Below are 22,746 nucleotides of genomic sequence, written 5' to 3'. Positions count from 1 at the left end.
ACCTATACATGACCCAGTGGGCCGATCTGACACCAGGGACTCACTGTTAGCCAGCCAGTAAAATACCTATACGTGACCCAGTGGGCCGATCTGACACCAGGGACTCACTGTTGTTACCCAGCCAGTAAAATACCTATACATGACCCAGTGGGCCGATCTGACACCAGGGACTCACTGTTGTTACCCAGCCAGTAAAATACCTATACATGACCCAGTGGGCCGATCTGACACCAGGGACTCACTGTTGTTACCCAGTCAGTAAAATACCTATACATGACCCAGTGGGCCGATCTGACACCAGGGACTCACTGTTGTTACCCAGTCAGTAAAATACCTATACATGACCCAGTGGGCCGATCTGACACCAGGGACTCACTGTTGTTACCCAGCCAGTAAAATACCTATACATGACCCAGTGGGCCGATCTGACACCAGGGACTCACTGTTGTTAGCCAGCCTGCAGAAGTCTTCCTGGAGGCGGTTGGCATCAGTAGGTGAGTCTGGGGTTTCCAGGAAGGAGGTGTTGGCTTCAGCAGTAGAGAGGTTTGGGTGGGAGGTATGGAGATGAGGAGAGGCAGGTGGTGAGCCACAGCCAGGAACCTGGTGGAAGGAGAGATCTCAGGGTTAAAGACAACTACAGGTGGGGGATGTATTAGGTGTCACACAGAACTATTCTTCTAGTAGTCTTTAGTCAATGCAACACTAACAAGTGGCTGTAGGATTTAGCACAGGTAAAAGTTGGGACAGAGAGATAGACAGGGGTAGTAGCGTGTACCTGTAGCGTGGCTGGGGCATCTTTGGTGTAATTTTTTGAACGCCACTTCCTGGGACCCCTCTTCTCCTTCTTGGGAATGTCATATGTTGAAGCCTGGTGTCCCAGTGGAAGTGGAGAGGTTAGGGTTAAAGTCTAGGGGTTAGGAGAGGTGTGCATACCTACTGTACTCATAGCAGGGTCTGAGTAAGTGTAGTGAAGGTTAAAGGGGCTGAGTACAGTATGTGTACTGGGTCATGGTTAGGGTCAAGGTTAAAGGGCAAAGGTTGTGTTACCATGAGGCTGATGGCGGGGGCAGAGGAAGTGCGGTGGAGAACCTCCATACTCTTCAGCAGCAGGTTGAGTTCCAACAGGTAAGACTCACAGTCCTCCAAGTCTGACAGAGAACAATGAGGAACATGAATTAGAGAAGGTGAGAGACGCGAATTAGAGAAGGTGAGAGACGCGAATTAGAGAAGGTGAGAGACGCGAATTAGAGAAGGTGAGAGACGCGAATTAGAGAAGGTGAAAGACGCAAATTAGAGAAGGTGAGAGACGCAAATTAGAGAAGGTGAGAGACGCAAATTAGAGAAGGTGAGAGACGCAAATTAGAGAAGGTGAGAGACGCAAATTAGAGAAGGTGAGAGACGCAAATTAGAGAAGGTGAGAGACGCAAATTAGAGAAGGTGAGAGCGAGTCGATACAGAGACCTTAAGTAAGGTGAGATCCATCAGGAAAGGTATGACGACTCAGACAGGTGAGATGTTTGATCTCCCTACCTCTGCAGCACCTGTCCATGTCTTCTGAGGAGTGAAGCCAGGCACTGACCTTCGCCTGCTGGACAACTGACGCCTGCTTAGCCAGACTGGAGTGCTGCTGAGAGAGAGAGAGCAGGGGAGGGAGAGAGCGAGAGGAAGGGTGAGGGACAATTATTTGAATATGCATAGACATACAGTGATTAATATAAAATTCATTAAACAGTACAATAATGAAATTATGATTGGTCAGTCAAAAAGCATCCATAAGAGTTTGCTCTTAGATGCAGATCTAGGGTCAGCTTACCATCTCCAAAATTCAAACCATTGGGGGGGAAAGCACAAAATGTTTCACATATCCCTTTCTAAAGAGAAGCATACCCGTCTCATGGAGTCGTTGAGGTTAGGCGAGAGGTGTGAGGGGTGAAACAGGTGCCTCTCGTGGGGGTACATGGCGATCTCGTTCTGACGGAAGACACGGTGACATCGTAGCTTCGACACCCAATCATCAAACAACTCCTGTGACTTCACTTCCTGAGACTTCTCAGATTTCACCTATTGGACAGCGAGATGTGATGTCATTTAAACAGATGAGGGAGAGAGAGAGACAGAGACAGAGAGAGAGAGCGAAAGAGACACCTTGAGGTGATAAATGTTGTTGTTGGCGTCCAGATCGATGGCCTTGGTTTTCTTCTTGATTGACATGACAGACAGCCCCACATCAATGCAGCCATGCAGCTTGCCTTTCCTCAGCTGGAAACAAAAGCAAAAGGTCAGTGTGTGTGTGTGTGTGTGTGTGAGAGACTAAATGAGCAAATACTCGCTCCTTCAATGACACATACATGAACTCAATTGTGAATCTGCTTGACAGATACTTTTGAACAGGCACTTACATCAGCTCTACATTTTGAGTACTTCAGAATGCCTTTCTCCAGCAAGAAGTATCTCTGGATAGCAAGAGAAAGTATCAACTGTTTTAGCCATCCATCGGTCACGTTCAAACTTCAATTATCTGCTTTGGGCCAAGGAAATAACGTCACACTTTAGATATTACAGATGTGGACAAAAGCTTTTTACATGAACAATATATCCATTTAAATGCTCCATTCAAATTTCACCTCCAACTTAACATAACCGTCTTATCAGAGCTTTAGATAAACGCCATGTACAGTGCCTTGCGAAAGTATTCGGCCCCCTTGAACTTTGCAAACTTTTGCCACATTTCAGGCTTCAAACATAAAGATATAAAACTGTATTTTTTTGTGAAGATTCAACAACAAGTGGGACACAATCATGAAGTGGAACAACATTTATTGGATATTTCAAACTTTTTTAACATTCAAAAACTGAAAAATTGGGCGTGCAAAATTATTCAGCCCCCTTAAGTTAATACTTTGTAGCGCCACCTTTTGCTGCGATTACAGCTGTAAGTCGCTTTGGGTATGTCTCATTCCTCCTTGCAAAACAGCTCGAGCTCAGTGAGGTTGGATGGAGAGCATTTGTGAACAGCAGTTTTCAGTTCTTTCCACAGATTCTCGATTGGATTCAGGTCTGGACTTTGACTTGGCCATTCTAACACCTGGATATGTTTATTTTTGAACCATTCCATTGTAGATTTTGCTTTATGTTTTGGATCATTGTCTTGTTGGAAGACAAATCTCCATCCAAGTCTCAGGTCTTTTGCAGACTCCATCAGGTTTTCTTCCAGAATGGTCCTGTATTTGGCTCCATCCATCTTCCCATCAATTTTAACCATCTTCCCTGTCCCCGCTGAAGAAAAGCAGGCCCAAACCATGATGCTGCCACCACCATGTTTGACAGTGGGGATGGTGTGTTCAGGGTGATGGGCTGTGTTGCTTTTACGCCAAACATAAAGTTTTGCATTGTTGCCAAAAAGTTCAATTTTGGTTTCATCTGACCAGAGCACCTTCTTCCACATGTTTGGTGTGTCTCCCAGGTGGCTTGTGGCAAACTTTAAACGACACTTTTTATGGATATCTTTAAGAAATGGCCTTCTTGCAACTCTTCCATAACGGCCAGATTTGTGCAATATACGAATGATTGTTATCCTATGGACAGAGTCTCCCACCTCAGCTGTAGATCTCTGCAGTTCATCCAGAGTGATCATGGGCCTCTTGGCTGCATCGCTGATCAGTCTTCTCCTTGTATGAGCTGAAAGTTTAGAGGGATGGCCAGGTCTTGGTAGATTTGCAGTGGTCTGATACTCCTTCCATTTCAATATTATCGCTTGCACAGTGCTCCTTGGGATGTTTAAAGCTTGGGAAATCTTTTTGTATCCAAATCCGGCTTTAAACTTCTTCACAACAGTATCTCGGACCTGCCTGGTGTGTTCCTTGTTCTTCATGATGCTCTCTGCGCTTTTAACGGACCTCTGAGACTATCACAGTGCAGGTGCATTTATACGGAGACTTCATTACACACAGGTGGATTGTATTTATCATCATTAGTCATTTAGGTCAACATTGGATCATTCAGAGATCCTCACTGAACTTCTGGAGAGAGTTTGCTGCACTGAAAGTAAAGGGGCTGAATAATTTTGCACGCCCAATGTTTCAGTTTTTGATTTGTTAAAAAAGTTTGAAATATCCAATAAATGTCGTTCCACTTCATGATTGTGTCCCACTTATTGTTGAATCTTCACAAAAAAAATACAGTTTTATATCTTTATGTTTGAAGCCTGAAATGTGGCAAAAGGTCGCAAAGTTCAAGGGGGCCGAATACTTTCGCAAGGCACTGTACGTGTCAGGTAGAACACCTCTCACATCTCCATGTGCCAGCCCTTCAGGTAACTCAGGGGTTAAAGAGAGCCAAGCGCCTCCTTGATTCCTCACGTCCTCTCCGCACATCCTTCAGTTCAGAAGAGGAGAAGGTCTGAAGAGAACCTATGACCTTCTCCTCCAATGCATGTAGAGAAGGTGAGGAGAGAGGATGCAACAAATCAAGGATAGACACTTGAGATTTACCTGCAGTAAGAGGTAAAGAGGTCAGGGAGGCTGTACCCACCTTGTGCCATCCCTTCATGGGCCATTTCCTCCTCTTGAGCAGGAAGCCTTCCTGTTTCTCTGGCTCCTGGATGTTGCCAGGGTTACCCTTTAGCCCCTCTATGATCTCCCAGCTGTCCTGTAGACAGAGACGCATCAGGTTACACGCATACACAACCACATGGAGGAAGAGAGGCTGCATCTCTGCCTTAATGTGTCCTCTAACCCAGGCAGGGAGGGTTAGGAGTGCTGCTAGGTGCCTTCCATTAAGGCCATAGCCAGTTCATTTCAGTTCAGCTGATGTTAGGTCAGTCAAGATAAGCATCAAAATGTTAATGTCGCCACAAGTCATTTGAGACAGAGCGGAGTTCATTCAGACAGGCACGCACACCCAGAGGCGCACGCACACAGAGACACACACACACCTGATGGCTGCCATGTTTGGACGAGCCGCTGCTGCTGTCGCTGTGGGAGGGGGATGTTGATGTCATCTTTCTGTGACTTGACAGTTCTGCTTACGATTGTCTAGTCCCAGCGGAAACCACCAAGGTCACAATGGGGTCAACAGGAACATCACCTAACACACCGACCTCAAGAGGGCGTCAATCATGAATAACCTCTGTTGAATAGGAAGAGAGAGACGCAGTGAATAACAGAAGACTATTACTTCATTTCCAGCATGTTGAGACAAACAGGTGAGCTGAGAGAAATGAAAGCCACATACCACTGTAGGGTTGCTTTAGTGAAGCAGCAGAACATTGAGACGTGACTTCTGAGAGAACAGACAAACTATCCTACGTCCTCAAAACTAGGTGCACTTTTAGGTTAGGCAAATCAAATTTAATTTGTCACATACACATGGTTAGCTGATGTTAATGCGAGTGTAGCGAAATGCTTGTGCTTCTAGTTCCGACAATGCAGTAATAACCAACGAGTAATCTAACCTAACAATTCCACAACTACTACCTTATATACACACACACACACACACACACACACACGTGTAGTGCTAGCTGTGCCACCAGAGACTCTGGGTTCGCGCCAAGGCTCTGTCGCAGCCGGCCGCGACCGGGAAGTCCGTGGGGCGACGCACAATTGGCCTAGCGTCATCCGGGTTAGGGAGGGTTTGGCCGGTAGGGATATCCTTGTCTCATCGCGCACTAGCGACTCCTGTGGCGGGCCGGGCGCAGTGCATGCTGACCAAGGTTGCCAGGTGCATGGTGTTTCCTCCAACACATTGGTGCGGCTGGCTTTCGGGTTGGATGCTCGCTGTGTTAAGAAGCAGTGCGGCTTGGTTGGGTTGTGTATCGGAGGACGCATGGCTTTCGACGGGAGTTGTAGCAATGAGACAAGATAGTAACTACTAACAATTTTGGATACCACAAAATTGGGGAGAAAAGGGGGTAAAAAAAAATGTAAGTGTAAAGGGATAAAGAATATGTACATAAAGATATATGAATGAGTGATGGTACAGAACGGCATAGGCAAAATGCCGTAGATGGTATCGAGTACAGTATATACATATGAGATGAGTAATGTAGGGTATGTAAACAAAGTGGCATAGTTTAAAGTGGCTAGTGATACATGTATTACATAAAGATGTAGTAGATGATAGAGTACAGTATATACATATACATATGAGATGAGTAATGTAGGGTGTCAACATTATATTAAGTGGCATTGTTTAAAGTGGCCAGTGATACATTTTTTACATCAATTTCCATTATTAAAGTGGCTGGAGTTGAGTCAGTATGTCGGCAGCAGCCACTTGATGTTAGTGGTGGCTGTTTAACAGTCTGATGGCCTTGTGATAGAAGCTGTTTCAGTCTCTTGGTCCCTGCTTTGATGCACCTGAACTGACCTCGCCTTCTGGATGATAGCGGGATGAACAGGCAGTGGCTCGGGTGGTTGTTGTCCTTGATGATCTTTATGGCCTTCCTGTGACATCGGGTGGTGTAGTTGTCCTGGAGGGCAGGTAGTTTGCCCCATGTGATGCATTGTGCAGACCTCACTACCCTCTGGAGAGCCTTGTGGTTGTGGGCGGAGCAGTTGCCGTACCAGGCGGTGATACAGCCCGTCAGGATGCTCTCGATTGTGCATCTGTAGATGTTTGTGAGTGCTTTTGGTGACGAGCCGAATTTCTTCAACCTCCTGAGGTTGAAGAGGCGCTGCATCACCTTCTTCACAACGCTGTCTGTGTGGGTTGACCAATTCAGTTTGTCCGTGATGTGTACGCCGAGGAACTTAAAACTTACTACCCTCTCCACTACTGTCCCGTCGATGTGGATGGGGGGGGGGGTACTCCTTCTGCTGTTTCCTGAAGTCCACAATCATCTACTTTGTTTTGTTGACGTTGAGTGGGAGGTTATTTTCCTGACATTCCGAGGGGCCTCACCTCCTCCCTGTAGGCCGTCTCGTCGTTGTTGGTAATCAAGCCTACCACTGTAGTGTCATCCGCAAACTTGATGATTGAGTTGGCGGCGTGCATGGCCACGCAGTCGTGGGTGAACAGGGAGTACAGGAGAGGGCTCAGAACACACCCTTGTGGGGCCCCAGTGTTGACGATCAGCGGGGTGGAGATGTTACTTACCCTCACCACCTGGGGGCGGCCCGTCAGGATGTCCAGTACCCAGTTGCACAGGGTGGGGTCGAGACCCAGGGTCTCGAGCTTGATGACGAGTTTGGAGGGTACTATGGTGTTAAATGCCGAGCTGTAGTCGATGAACAGCATTCTCACATAGGTATTCCTCTTGTCCAGATGGGTTAGGGCAGTGTGCAGTGTGGTTGCGATTGCGTCGTCTGTGGACCTATTGGGGCGGTAAGCAAATTGGAGTGGGTCTAGGGTGTCAGGTAGGGTGGAGGTGATATGGTCCTTGACTCGTCTCTCAAAGCATTTCATGATGACGGAAGTGAGTGCTACGAGGCGGTAGTCGTTTAGCTCAGTTACCTTAGCTTTCTTGGGAACAGGAACAATGGTGGCCCTCTTGAAGCATGTGGGAACAGCAGACTGGGATAAGGATTGATTGAATATGTCCGTAACACACCAGCCAGCTGGTCTGCGCATGCTCTGAGGACGCGGCTGTGGATGCAGCCTTGCGAGGTTTAACACGTTTAAATGTTTTACTCACGTCGGCTGCAGTGAAGGAGAGTCCGCAGGTTTTGGTAGCGAGCCATGTCAGTGGCACTGTATTGTCCTCATTGCGGGCAAAAAAGTGATTTAGTCTGTCTGGGAGCAAGACATCCTGGTCTGCGACGGGGCTGGTTTTCTTTTTGTAATCCGTGATTGACTGTAGACCCTGCCACATACCTCTTGTGTCTGAGCCGATGCGACTCTACTTTGTCTCTATACTGATGCTCCGCCTTGCGGAGGGAATAGCTACACTGTTTGTATTCGGTCATGTTTCCGGTCACCTTGCCCTGGTTAAAAGCAGTGGTTCGCACTTTCAATTTCACGCGAATGCTGCCATCAATCCACAGCACGAGTTCATCAGGTGTTCTTTATGTTTGCATGAGCTCTCCGACACACACACTTCCAGCAGCATACACCCTGTGTATGGGGAAATGCCAATGTCTCTATATGAACTATGGTGTACTGCATTGAACCAGTGGCAGCAGCCCAGTCAAACCCACATGACTCCAAGGCCAGTCAAAGTCACAGCTACTGTGCTGATCAGCAGAGTCCACAAGTGAGTCAGGGTTATACAATCAGTCCCAGTCTTCAAATCTCAGCAGAGGACGAGATTAACCAGTAGCTACACACGCTAATACTCACAAACACTGGTAGAGACACGGAATTCTGCTGTATTGCAGTTGCTCGTAGCATAAACAGTATTGTGATGAATAAAATGTCCACATTCTGTGAATTTGGAGACAGGAAACGTTAGTTGCTAGCAGCACATAGTAGTAGAGCGATGCGAATTCAACATCCACATTCTAGTTTTGGCACCAGGCCAAAACCTATGTAGACATTACCTTGGCTTCGATTACAGCACTGCAAACACCTGGTTCGTAATGCACTGCACCAAACAGAAGAAAACAGACCAAAATGGGGAGGGACTGCCTGAACCGGTTTAATAACAACGGGGTGGCAGGTAGCCTAGTGGTTAGAGCATTGGGCCAGAAACAAAAAGGTTGCTAGATCGAGTCCCTGAGCCGACAAGGTAAACATCTGCCCCTGAACAGGCAGTTAACCCACTGTTCCTAGGCAGTCATTGTAAATAAGAATTTGTTCTTCACTGACTTGCCTAGTAAAATTAAAATAAGAAACACTTGTTTTCACATTGCATCATGTTTTGCTGTGATGTACAGTAATAAATACCCTGCTTTTTTCAAGGCTGGTTTTGCAGCAAACCAGGGTGGGTGAAAAGCTTCTGAAGTCTCTGATGACTCATTCCACATGTTGTGTTACAGCTTGAATTAAATTGAGATTGTGTGTAAGTGGCCTACACACAATACCCCATAAATGTCCAAAATAAATTCATGTTTGACATTTTTACAAATTAATTTTTTTTTAATTAAAATTTTAAAAAGTATTCAACCTCTTTGTTATGGCAAGCCTAAATACGTTGAGGAGTATATATTTGCTTAGCAAGTCACATAAGTTGTATGGACTCACTGTGTGCAACAATAATGGTAACATTTTCCTTATGACTCCCTCATCTCTGTATCCCACACATACATAAGGTAAGGTCCCTCAGTTGAGCAGTGAATTTTAAACACAGATTCAACCAGAAAGACCAGGGAGGTTTTCCAATGTCTCAAAGGGCTCCTATTGGTAGAGGGGTAAAAAAAAGCAGCTGACACTGAATGTCCCTTTGAGCATTATGAAGTTATTAATTACACTTTGGTTGGTGTATCAATACACCCAGTCACTACAACGATACAGGCGTCTTTCCTAACTCTGGAGAGGAAGGAAACTGCTCAGGGATTTCACCATGAGGCCAATAGTGACTTTAAAACAGCTAGTTTAATGGCTGTGATAGGAGAAAACTGAGGATGGATAAACATTTGAGTTACTCCACAATACTAACCTAAATGACAGAGTGAAAAGGATGAAGCCTGTACAGAATACAAATATCCCAAATTCACCTTTCAGCAGGACAATAAGCTAAAACACAAGGGCAAATATATAATGGAGATGCTTACCAAGACGACATTGAATGTTCCTGAGTGGCCTAGCTACAGTTTTGACTTATATTAAGTCTGTGGCAAGACTTGAAAATGGCTGTCTAGCAATGGTCAACAACCAACTTGACAAAGCTTGAAGAATTGTACAATCGAGGTGTGGAAAGAGACTTACCCAAAAAGACTCAAAGCTGTAATCACTGCCAAAGGTGATTGTAACATGTATCACTAGCCACTTTAAAACAATGCCACTTAATATAATGTTTACATACATTACTCATCTAATATGTATATACTGTACGCTATATAATCTACTGCATCTTTATGTAATACATGTATCACTAGCCACTTTAAACCATGCCACTTTGTTTACATATCCTACATTACTCATCTCATATGTATATATTGTACTCGATACCATCTTGCCTATGCCGTTCCATCACTCATTCATATATCTTTATGTACATATTCTTTATCCCCTTATACACACACAAGTGTAAGGTAGTAGTTGTGGAATTGTTAGGTTAGATTACTCGTTGGTTATTACTGCAGTGTCGGAACTAGAAGCACAAGCATTTCACTACACTCGCATTAACATCTGCTAACCATGTGTATGTGACAAATAAAATGTGATAATTTATTTTAAAAAACATGTTTTCAGTGTCATTATGGGGTAGTGTCTAAATGGGTAAGAATTATTATTTTTTAAATCCATTTTGAATTCACACTGTAAGACAAAATGTGGAATATGTCAAGGGGTATGAACACTTCTGAAGGCACCGTAGATCAACATTCCTAGTGAGGTACAGTATGAGAAACATGTACACAGCATGTCAATGGTTAATAAGAGGTGAACAAATCTGCCCACATTCTCACTGCCACACATTCCTCTCTTCTCCATCCAGGCTGTGGCATGCCCAAACCCGGTGTGTGTGTGTTATAGACCCACTCCCTAAACATGGAAATGCTTTGGGTGAATTGCAGTTTGTAAGAGAGACTGTATACTGTGGAAATTTACACAGTGCCTTATGGATAGAATGCATGCGTCTGTGTTTTTCCAACCTGCTGTCCATTTCAACCAAAGGCTCTATTGTTTGTGTGTGTGTGTGTGTGGTGGTGGTGGTGGTTTGTCTGTTAGTGTGTGTGTACACACTGTCTGGTTCCCCATAGGCCTCTCTCAAGAGTCAGAGCCATGCCCAGGACATGAGTCATCAGCAGGAAGGAATGTTTGCTGGGACACAACACTCCAACCACTGAGTATTTCCATGGAAACAGACCCATGATCACCAACATGGGAAGTTCATAGGAGCATGTCTAATTGGGTGTCAAATGAAAGCTACTGTAAGAGTCTATATTATGGGGAAACGAAGGCAAGGATACATTTTTCAAACATTGTCCATTTTAGGCAGAAGGAAAGGCTTTGATTTCAGGATAAAACAGATGGAATGGGGATCTTAGAAAACATCTAGCAGAAAAAGTCTTTAAAAAAGGTATCAGAACTACACCAAGACAATAACATTGACGTTTTATGGAAATTGTTTACCTTCTGTAAATGTAAGAAATATTTCCTTGTGCAATATTATCTTTAATATATTTTCTCATTAATTTTGCTCCCTCATGGAGGGAAGATACAGTGGCTTGCGAAAGTATTCACCCCTCTTAGCATTTTTCCTATTTTGTTGCCTTACAACCTGGAATTAAAAAAAAAAAATGGGGGGGGGTTGTATCGTTTGATTTACACAACACACCTACTTTGAAGTTGCAAAATGTTTTTTTGTTGTTGTGTGAAACAAACCAGGAATAATACTTGAGCGTGCATAAATATTCACCCCCCCCCCCAAGTCAATACTTTGTAGAGACACTTTTTGCAGCAATTACAGCTGCAAGTCACTTGGGGTGTCTATAAGCTTGGCAGATCTCTAAGCTTGGGACTCTTGCCCATTCTTCAAGGAAAAACTGCTCCAGCTCCTTCAATTCTGACCAGTCCCTGCCGATGAAAACCATCCCCACAGCATGATGCTGCCACCACCATGCTTCACTGTGGGGATGGTATTCTCAGGGTGATGAAAGGTGTTGGGTTTTCGCCAGACATAGTGTTTTCCTTGATGGCCAAAAACCTACATTTGACCAGAGTACCTTCTTCCATATGTTTGGGTAGTCTCCCACATGCCTTTTGGCGAACGCCAAACGTGTTTGCTTATTTTTTTCTTTAAGCAATGGCTTTTTTCTGGCCACTCTTCCGTAAAGCCCAGCTCTGTGGAGTGTATGGTTTAAAGTGGTCCTATGGACACACTAATCTCCACTGTGGAGCTTTGAAGCTCCTTCAGGGTTATCTCTGGTCTCTTTGTTGCCTCTCTGAATAATGCCCTCCTTGCCTGGTCCGTGAGTTTTGGTGGGCAGCCCTCTCTTGGCAGGTTTGTTGTGGTGCCATATTCTTTATATTTTTTTATAATGGATTTAAAAATGGTGCTATGTGGGATGTTCAAAGTTTTGATATTTTTTTTAGAACCCAACCCTGATCTGTACCGCCACAACTTTGTCCCTGACCGGTTTGGAGAGCTCCTTGGTCTTCATGGTGTCGCTTGGTGGTGCCCCTTGCTTAGTGGTGTTGCAGACTCTGGAGCCTTTCAGAACAGGTGTGTACCACTTATATATATATATATTTATTTTTAAATGGAAAAGTGGTGATTGCATATATATATATATTTTTAAACAAGTTCTTTTTTTCATTTCACTTAACCAATTTGGACTATTTTGTGTATGTCCATTACATGAAACCCAAATAAAAATCTATTTAAATTACAGGTTGCAATGTAACAAAACAGGAAAAACCAAGGGAGATTAATACTTTTGCAAGGCACTGTAATTCAAGTTCACAGAACTAACAAGTAAATGGTAGACCTACCAATTAGTTAGTGATTTTACTGATATCAACATTTATTTGAATTATAAAGTGATTAGAACCCCTCCCTCGCTCTGCCTCGCTGTCCAGTTCATACCATCTCTCCCAGCTCTTACTGGCACTCTTTCTTCCCATTTACCACTGAGCACCGAGACACCAGATTTCCATGTACGTTGATTTTTGGTCAGTCCACCCTGGCCTTGATGTTATGAGACGGACTGGAACAAATCTGAACCTATAATAGACGTGTTTCACAAGTTTGGAGAGCACAGTACAGTGAATAAAGTACAGTCTAGAATAGTATATTGTATACTATACAATTGTATTGTACAGTATATTGTACTCTACCCTACTCTATTGTACTACACTGTACTGTCCAAAGATGAAGAGAATGACAAATATCCATAATTATGCATTTCTGTATAGTACAAATCAGGGACCCACGATGTAATGCCATTATCGGGTGTAAATCCACTTCACTTACTGTAGTTCAAATCTCAAGGTGCCATGTCACAGTTAAATATCAGAGGGAGATTTTACCGTGATCCCGTTGCCAAAGTTTACATCTACACAGTTCTTCCACTAAATTAGTTTTGGTGAATTGTTCAACTTTGAAATCACATTAAAGTCAAACCTCAATCCCATTACTGTGAAAGTGCACCCCCAAGTGGCACCCTAATTCCCATTTAGTGCACTACTTTTGGCCAGTGTCCATAAGGCTCTAGTCAAATACAGTACACTTATATGGATTAGGTTGCCATTTGGGAGGTAACCAACCACTGAGCCTAGATATCAGACTACACTACACCTCAGCTACAGCAGTCGTGGCAACAGATTATTACGCTAACACTGCATGGATACCATTTAGTATGGCAGAACTCTCCAACAGTTATTTTTTTATATTTTTTATTTCACCTTTATTTAAAATAGGCCATGGTGGCAAAGTAATTACAATATAGCAATTAAACACTGGAATGGTAGGATGTGCAGAAGATGAATGTGCAAGTTGAGATACTGGGGTGCAAAGGAGCAAGATAAAATAAATAAATACAGTATGGGGATAAGGTAGATTGGATGGGCTATTTACAGATGAGCTATGTACAGGTGGTGCTTAAAGCTAGTGAGGGAGGTAAGAGTCTCCAGCTTCAGAGATTTTTGCAGTTTGTTCCAGTCATTGGCAGCAGAGAACTGGAAGGAGAGGTGTCCAAATGAAGAATTGGCTTTGGGGGTGACCAGTGAGATATACCTGCTGGAGTGCATGCTACAAGTGGGTGCTGCTATGGTGACCAGTGAGCTGAGATAAGGCGGGGCTTTACCTAGCAGAGACTTGTAGATGACCTGGAGCCAGTGAGTTTGTCGACAAGTATGAAGAGAGGGCCAGCCAACGAGATCAAACAGGTCTCAGTGGTGGGTAGTATATGGGGCTTTGGTGACAAAACAGATGGCACTGTGATAGACAGCATCCAATTTGTTGAGTAGAGTGTTGGAGGCTATTTTGTAAATGACATCGCCGAAGTTGAGGATCGGTAGGGTGGTCAATTTTCTGAGGGTATATTTGGCAGCATTTGTGAAGGGTGCTTTGTTGTGAAATAGAAAGCCGATTCTAGATTTAATTTAGGATTGGAGATGTTTAATGTGAGTCTGGAAGGAGAGTTTACAGTCTAACCAGACACCTAGGTATTTGTAGTTGTCCACATATTCTAAGTCAGAACCGTCCAGAGTAGTGATGCTGGACGGGAGGGCAGGTGCGGGCAGTGATCGGTTGAAGAGCATGCATTTAGTTTTACTTGCATTTAAGAGCAATTGGAGGCATCGGAAGGAGAGTTGTATGGCATTGAAGCTCATCTGGAGGTTAGTTAACACAGTGTCCAACGAAGGGCCAGAGGTATACAGAATGGTGTTGTCTGCGTAGAGGTGGATCAAAGAATCACCAGCAGCGAGAGCGACATCATTGATGTATACAGAGAAGAGAGTCGGCCCGAGAATTGTAGGATGGCCAGGGTGTTAAGCATGTCCCAGTTTAAGTCACCTAGCAGCACAAGCTCAGATAGATGGGGGGGCAATCAATTCACATAGTGTCCAGGGCACAGCTTGGGGCAGAGGGTGGTCTATAGCAAGCGGCAACAGTGAGAGACTTGTTTCTGGGAAGTAGATGCTCGAATTGTTTTGGTAAAGACCTGGATATCTCTGCAGTAGATTGCAACACTGCCCCCTTTAGCGGTTCTATCTTGGCGGAAAATGTTATAGTTAGGATGGAAATTTCAGAGTTTTTGGTGGTTTTCCTAAGCCAGGATTCAGACACGACTAAAACATCCAGGTTGGCAGAATGTGCTAAAGCAGTGAATAAAGCAAACTTAGGGAGGAGGCTTCTGATGTTAACATGCATGAAACCAAGGCTTTTACTGTTACAGAAGTCAACAAATCAGAGCACCTGAGGAGTAGGAGTGGAGTTAGGCACTGTAGGACCTGGATTAACCACTACAGCACCAGAGGAACAGAGGAGAATTAGGATAAGGGTACGGCTAAAGGCTATAAGAACTGGCCGTCTAGCACGTTCGGAACAGAGAGTAAAGGGAGCAATTTAAATCCAGCTGCATAGAAACACTACCACAACACTGTCCATTAAAAAAGCTATGTCAGTTCACTGCATAGATACATATCCTCTGCCAAAGCACTGAACATTAACCATCAAACCAAAACACTCTGCACACAACTTCTACACACAAAACCCTTCTCCATTGAGTCCACTGAATTGACTGTACACAGCAGCAGTGTTACCCTCCAACTGGTTCCATAGATACTAACTAAACAAACAGTGAGTCAAACTAGAGGACGGGTGAGTCAGAGAGGGAGGGTGAGTCAGACAGAGGGAGGGGAACACCAAAACATTATAGAACACGCCAATACCAATCCACTGCTTTTCAGATTTCCTGTGAGCTTGAATGCAAGTTGCAACTCAATCATTTACAACACGCTGTCAAGTACTCAGCTCCGTTTCAAGTTAGTGCTGCTCTAATTAGGGAAGTGAAACCCAAAAATAACAGTATGGTTTTCCAGGCTAGTCAACTGCAGCAGAATTAGATTGTATATGTCAACACAAAGCGTTGTGAATAGCAACAGGAAGACCTATATTGCAGTACATGCTTTGTTGTGCTCTGCATAACCTTGACAACAATCAGAAAATAAGTGTTCAAAACCCGACAGCTACCTTATACTGTGCCCCCCTTGAGGCGTATCTGGTTGGGCACCGGAAGTTCTATTGTGGCCTTGTGTCTTATGAAACCAAGTCAATGATTAAGGCCATGACAGCTTGTAAATGACCTGATTAAAGTTATCACATGCTTGGTCAAGAGAAACACTGTGGGGATATATCAGAGCATCAGCATCTTGACTGTCTATTCATCGTGAAAGCAGCTATTCCAACGCATCAAACAAGAGTGATAAAAGTCACCTTTAAAATCACAGAGTTAGGCTAACTCAGGCACAGAGCTGATGGAACAGAGGCTGCCCTGTGAAGCAATGCCAGTCTGCCAGGTAGCTCAGGACCATACAAGGACATTTACATTTACACAGCCACCTCCCTGATTAAGATGGGGAAGGGAGTAGGGATGTGACTTTTAAACTAATTTGGAATTGTTAAAGTTTAGAAAACATTAACCGAAAGTCAATGTTCTTTTTACTAAATTAAGATCACAGTGCAGTTATCACAAAACTACCATTAACAGGTTCCGATCATGATCAAAGGCAAAAATGTAAATTCACCAAATACCTAATGCAACAATGCTATAAGTAGGAAGAGATGGCTAAGCATCTTTCAAATGATTTGCCACTAATATAAAGTGCTCCGCACGTCATCATCGTTAACAGTTGGGAAAATGGCAGACAGTGAGACATGGAAGCAACAGCAGTGAAGTCCTGTATGGCAATCATTTGAGAAGTTAAATGAAGAAGGTGATGAAATAAGAAAATTAGTTTTGAGCAGTCGTGGAAATAAGTGCTATAAACAAATTGTCCCTCTATTTCAAAAGAAGATGGAAATCAAGCTATGAAGGAAAAATACTGGAGTTGTGCAAGTGCTGCCAACTAGCGCAAAAATAATATTGCGATATTATTGATGATGTGCCGTTTTGACAATATCTCGAAATGTAATTATCGATCCCCCCCATCACTATTCAATACCTAATAGCATATCTAGAACCAGGCTACAAGATGCCATGCTTAAAAAACGTGACGGCCCTGATGAAGAAATTGTGTGTCTGAGCAGTCATTCTGCTGTCATTCCAATGCACCACAAATATACTATGCTAGTCGTAAAAGAGCAGGACCACACACAGACACTCACTTATAAACCCATAGTTTGAGGGCCATTTAGACCGACACACTCATTGACCAACTGCTTGCGTGTTATGAAACTCATAATGAGTAACCACTACCGCAGGGCAGGGGTGGGCAACTCCAGTCCTCCAGGGTCTGGTTGGCGTCACACTTTGTCTCCATCCCTAGCAAACACAGCTGATTAATCAAATTCAATTCTAAACTGAAGATCATGATTAGGTGATTATTGGAGTCAGGTGTGTTAGCTGGGGCAAAACTGTGACACCAATCAGGCCCCCGAGGACTGGAATTGCCAACCCCTGCACTACTGTATAACTCTTTCGACTAAAGCTGAGACATACTGAAGCCAAATCTCGTTCTATACAGAGTTACCATGGAGACAACCGACGGCACGGGAGGGGACGTATTCCGTTTGTTAGGGCTTCAAGGAAAATCTGAGGGCATAACACATGGATCTATTTATAGTACCAGAGCCATTATCGACCAAAACAGGATCTCTTTTTTGGTGTTGCCTACCAGCTAGACTTAAAGTAACTGTCCAGTGTTTGAGATGTCAATGAAATATGACCTATAATTAATTACAATATGAGTGAAACAATTAAAACATTTTGGAAGGACAACGGTGTTAAAAAGCAGCTATTCGGTGTTTGAATAGTGTGGGCCTACCCCAACAAAAGAATGGTGTGGGCATGTACCGTGATTAAAAATATTCAGGAAAGTAAACAGCTGATTGGCCTGTTATATACAGCTTAGGTGTCATTTTTTGAAGTGTTTTTCTTCTGGATTTTCATTGGACAGTTACTTAAATATAGCCTAAGGCACATCAAAGGGTGGCATAATTATTTTGAGAGCTCAGAGAGTTAAATGACTAGTGAATAGGCCTACATTATAGTCAAGGAAAACAAACAATCATCTAGAGATGTTCTGTATTTAGCTACATTTCTGTGGGTGTTCTGTCAATATGAGTCATTAGGCTATGTGGGAGATTTCCGCACTAGACAAGACATCGCAATGAAAATTCCCTGAAGTGACTGATAAGGAGTGTGTTGTTGACAATTTAAGACAGGCCTATGCCCCATTCAAAACAATTAATTGGGAACTCGGAAAGCTCCAACCTCCAACTTCAGTGCGTTCAAGACAACTGAGGAAAAATAATAATAAACTAGCTCCGACGGGAAAAAATATATTTAACGGTCATCCAACTTGGGATTCCAAGTGGGAAACTCAGGCATCATCCTTGAGCTCAGACTTTCCAACATGAAGATGAATGATGTCACGATTTGACCTCACTCGAGTTTACAGTTGCCTTGAAAGCACCACTACTCTGAAATCTAACCAGTGTCATCTGACAGCCTAAGTAAATAGTCCTGGGTCATCTGACAGCCTAAGTAAATAGTCCTGGGTCATCTGACAGCCTAAGTAAATAGTCCTGGGTCATCTGACAGCCTAAGTAAATAGTCCTGGGTCATCTGACAGCCTAAGTAAATAGTCCTGGGTCATCTGACAGCCTAAGTAAATAGTCCTGGGTCATCTGACAGCAAAGGTCACCCTTTACAGCCACGACTGCTTGTCTTTCCCCTTTTTGCTTAGGACCACAGGAAACTCAGCACAGCACACATATTCAATCATACATTTGAGAATAGTTCAGATGGTCCTAATGTCCTGTTGGAATGTGCCTTTTACAAGTTCAGGCTACCACCATCATCATACTGGGCACATTCCTCTACCCGGGCGTTGTTGATACATGCCAGATCTTACAACGCCTGCGACGGTATTTCACGTATCAGCTAACCACATGATAATTTATAGCAACCATTGGTTGATGCATGCAACGTCTAAGCAGTGGAACGCGACCCATAACTTGTCTTTAGGCTAGGCTTCCTTCAAATTAGAACATAAAGACATGTCAAGCCAATCTAAAGCAATTCAATAACAAAATTGAAGTAGCCTAATCAATTAAATGTAGCCTAAGCTAATCAAAAGTAGTAGGCTAGTCAGGCTGTAATACACAATTCTTTGCCTGAAACTAATGCCTGCAAAATCATGTAAATGTTCCTTACAAGCCAACATACCGGTTGTTTGTGCGGTTTGTCTTTTTGCTGCACATTGACTTTTTTTTGTGTGTGTTATGTTATTGTCCTGCTGAAAGGGGAATTTATCTCCCAGTGTCTGGTGAAAAGCTGACCGCCAGGTTTTCCTCTAGGATATTGCCTGTGCTTAGCTCCATTCCATTTTTTTTAAATCCTTTATCCTGTCCTTAACAATTACAAGCACACCCATAACATGATGCGGCCACCACTTTGCTAAATATGGAAAATGGTACTCAATGTGTTGTATTAGATTTGCCCCAAACATAACACTTCATATTTAGGACAAAAAGTGAATTGCCTTGCCACATTTTTTGCAGTGTTACTTTTGTGCCTTGTTGCAAAAATGATGCATGTTTTGGAATATTTGTATTCTGTACAGGCTTCCTTCTTTTCACTCCGTCAATTAAGTTAGTATTGTGGAGTAACTATGTTGTTTATCCATCCACAGTTTTACCGTTGGCCTCATGGTGAAATCCCTGAGCGGTTTCTTTCCTCTCCGGCAACGGAGTTAGGAAGGACGCCTGTATCTTTGTAGTGACTGGGTGTATTGATACGCCATCAAAGTGTAATTTGTATGTTCAAAGGGATAGTCAATGTCTGCTTTTTTTAAACCCATCTACCAATAGGTCCACTTCCTTGCAAGGCATTGGAAATCCTCCCTGGTGTTTATGGTTAAATCTGTGTTTGAAATTCACTGCTCAACAGAGGGACCTTACAGATAATTAATTGTATGTGGAGTACAGAGATGATGTGGTCATTCAAAAAAAATCATGTTAAACACTTATTGCACACAGAGTCCATGCAACCTATGTGACTTGTTTTACAGAGGTAGCTTTTCGCTGCCAGAGTATCTAAACGTGAGTCAATTCTCAATTGCAATAGTTTTAGAAAAATAAAGGTCTTTACTTTCACGTCACATCAAAATAATTCCACAAATGCTAAATATACACTTACTAGTGATGGGACGATTGATGCCGGAGCTCCGACGCACTACCGACCTGACAATATTTTTATGCTTGTTTCAAAAGTATCATTATCACGTGATCAATAACGTCCAAAAACCTTCTGTTTGATCACGTGGTTTTTCAAACAAATCGCGAGATTTCGCTACGGTTCCCGTGCTTACTTCGATCCATGTCGTTATCAAACACTGGGTCTGCTAGACACCCTAATTACAATACAGTTAGGATTTGTTTCTATTCTGTCAACTGAACCGTAGCTCAGCAGGTAGAGTTGGGGACTCATGACCAGGACACAGACTACAGGGAATTGGGGTCAAATCCGGCACAAGGCATATTTTTTTGTGATCCTACACTTTATGCACATCGTTGTTCAAACAATTCGTTTTATTTAGTAAATGATCAACTTCTGTCCTAAGCATCCTAAATAATGCCATAGATTCAGTGTCAGCAATGGGAAGCATGATGGAAGGCGCGAACCTGCATGGTAGGCTAACTCAGAGTTTCCCAAACTCAGTCCAGGTGCCCGTTTAGTTTGTTGCCCTAGCACTACACAGTTGATTCAAATAACCAACATCAAGCTTTGGTTATTTGAAATCAGCCATGTAGTGCTAGGGCAACACAATAACTAAACGTGCACCCAAATGGTGCCTTAAGACTTAATTTGTGAAACCCTGGGCTATCTGATAGTAGGCAACTAAGAGACAATTTATGCTGGATTTGAAAATGTGTTCGGAGCATCGCCTCACTCACACCGACAGTGTTTTGCATTTTGATATACCAGAAGTACATTCATTTCCAATGGAACGCTGTTTGCCTTGCAGCGTTACAGAGGCAGTTGCAATGCGTTCTGTGTGGTTCAAAATGTGGATTTATCGAAGATTGTGTCAAACTGTATGCATAGACGGCTTGACAAATGGTAGCAGAAGGTGAATGTTGAACTTTTGTTGCACACATATCCAGAAGATGCTGCGTACCATTTTGACGGTGGAGGCATATGGATGGTGGGACGCAGTTAACGTGTCTCCCGGCCTTCTTCCGTTACACACAGGTGTTCGGACTATGCTAGATAGGACAAGTAACGTGGACATATGGCCTTGTGGGAACACCAACCCTAAAAAAATGTGTCATCTAACGTTAACTATTGGATTTTTGAAAATGATTTATCGCTGATATGAAAGATACGTTCCTTTAGGTTATACGTTGGCAAAACCTTAACGCAAATTATGCGTGCTGACGTTAAGAGCAAGCGTCAGGGGTCTTTAAAAAAGTCCACCGGGAAGAGACCTTCATCGATAGGCGTTAAAGGTAGTTCGCGTCGATGAATTGCGTAGCCTAGGCGTAATTATAGTGATGAGGGTGCCAAATTATGACGAGGGTGCCACATCAGACACCAGCCAACTTGATCCATTCCAACTAGTCAGCGCAAAGACAATATTCCAAGTTTGGAATGACTCCATGCGATTAGAACATAAGAGGAACTCCGTCATTTGGATTTATTTGAAAGATATTTCTAGCAGTTAGCCACATTTGTAAATATTTTGAAAGGAATACATTGACAATGAATAAACAGCGTGACCAAAAGCAAGAGACGTGGTAGTCTACTGCAAAAGCCAATGAAAACAACATTTTCAGATGCCTAAATACTAAATGAAATACAAAAAAACGCTTACACTTTTGAGATGAAAACTTCAGTGAATAAAATCCAGCACAAATTGTAGGGAACTATCACTCTGTGGCTTGCTGTGTGAGTGAATGCAGCGATGGGGAGTCTGGGGTGATTGAAAGCCTTTTACTCCAATGACTCGCGAGTAAAAAGAGCATACGTCACTCAACAAATATAAGGGGCCGGTACATTTGAACACACCACGCTACAATGACGTGGTAAAAGACCTTCCAGGTGGTAGGGCCAGCTCGCTCTCATGAAAATGTGCTACTGAATTACTACTCGTCACTACTACGCAAAACCTTTTTACTACTTGATTGCTGTTTATATGTGTAGTAAACCAGTAGTGATTTATGTAGTAAATCATTGGAGCGGCATGTAGCTTAGTTAGAGCGTTGGACTAGAAACCGAAAAGATGTAAGATCGAATCCCCGACCTGACAATGTAAAAATCTCATTCTACCCCTGAACAAGGCTGTTAACACACTGTTCCGAGGCCGTTATTGAAAATAAGAATCAGTCCTTAACTGACTGGCCTAGTTACATTTTAAAAAGTAATTTAATGAGTGATAAATCGCCAGGTTATTATTAAGTGTCACATATCAGTTTGAAAAAATGTTTAAAAAATATACATTTATATAATTGAGTTAATAAAGCTGCATCTGTTGTTTTCTTGAGTATAGCAGCTCCAAAATGCAGGTGTTTCAGCCTACATTCTAAATATTAGGGGTTCAACAAGGGTTCTTCTAAGATCCTTAAAGTTCTTTGAGGAACCTTAGGGTTCTTCACTCTAAAAAGTAAAGGTTCCTGGAAGATCCTTTAGGGGTTCTTAAAATTGAAACTGTGGGGGAACCCCTATAAGATATTCCAAGAACCCTTTAAAACGATTCTTCAAAGAACACCTTTTAATCGATCGAAGATCCATCCATTTTTTAACCACCCCATCCCCTATTATGATTATTATTAATGTGCGTTACAACAATAACACAATCTTTTAATTCTCAGTGTTTATTAGGATTTTTAGTGGGAAAGCAGCATAAAAAAATTGAAATATGAGGTAAACTCCCAGCAGAGCTCCAAATCCAATAGGTATATGCTCTGGCGTGTTGATGTTGATGTGATGATGTTCTCCGTATCCATAGCCAGAATGATTTTGCAGTTTT

The 22,746-nt window shown here is 43.0% G+C and overlaps 1 protein-coding gene across 7 annotated transcripts in view; it reads right to left on the bottom strand.

Annotated features, from left to right (window-relative positions):
• Positions 1 to 21,697, bottom strand: part of LOC115120343 (oxysterol-binding protein-related protein 3-like) — a 31,122-nt gene extending 9,425 nt beyond the window's left edge. For 2 of the 7 annotated variants that reach the window (XM_029649262.1, XM_029649265.1), the window contains exons 1-10: positions 19,914 to 19,991; positions 4,934 to 5,127; positions 4,531 to 4,647; positions 2,400 to 2,453; positions 2,146 to 2,259; positions 1,888 to 2,061; positions 1,531 to 1,627; positions 1,048 to 1,148; positions 776 to 868; positions 444 to 600 (exon numbers count right to left, since the gene is read on the bottom strand). In XM_029649262.1, the coding sequence (XP_029505122.1) occupies positions 444 to 600; positions 776 to 868; positions 1,048 to 1,148; positions 1,531 to 1,627; positions 1,888 to 2,061; positions 2,146 to 2,259; positions 2,400 to 2,453; positions 4,531 to 4,647; positions 4,934 to 4,999 (973 nt within the window). In that variant the 5' untranslated portion in view covers positions 5,000 to 5,127; positions 19,914 to 19,991. Of the gene's footprint in view, positions 1 to 443; positions 601 to 775; positions 869 to 1,047; positions 1,149 to 1,530; positions 1,628 to 1,887; positions 2,062 to 2,145; positions 2,260 to 2,399; positions 2,454 to 4,289; positions 4,417 to 4,530; positions 4,648 to 4,933; positions 5,128 to 7,636; positions 8,381 to 8,480; positions 8,525 to 19,913; positions 19,992 to 21,591 lie in introns of those variants that run through there. The other 5 variants (XM_029649264.2, XM_029649263.2, XM_029649267.1 and 2 more) reach the window with 5 other exon arrangements.
• Between the last annotated feature and the right edge of the window lie 1,049 nt (positions 21,698 to 22,746).

This window comes from Oncorhynchus nerka, linkage group LG7 (genome assembly GCF_034236695.1).
Source record: "Oncorhynchus nerka isolate Pitt River linkage group LG7, Oner_Uvic_2.0, whole genome shotgun sequence".
Lineage (NCBI taxonomy): Eukaryota > Metazoa > Chordata > Actinopteri > Salmoniformes > Salmonidae > Oncorhynchus > Oncorhynchus nerka.
The sequence above is the reverse complement of the archived record's forward strand: the minus strand, read 5'-3'. Positions and strand labels throughout refer to the sequence as shown.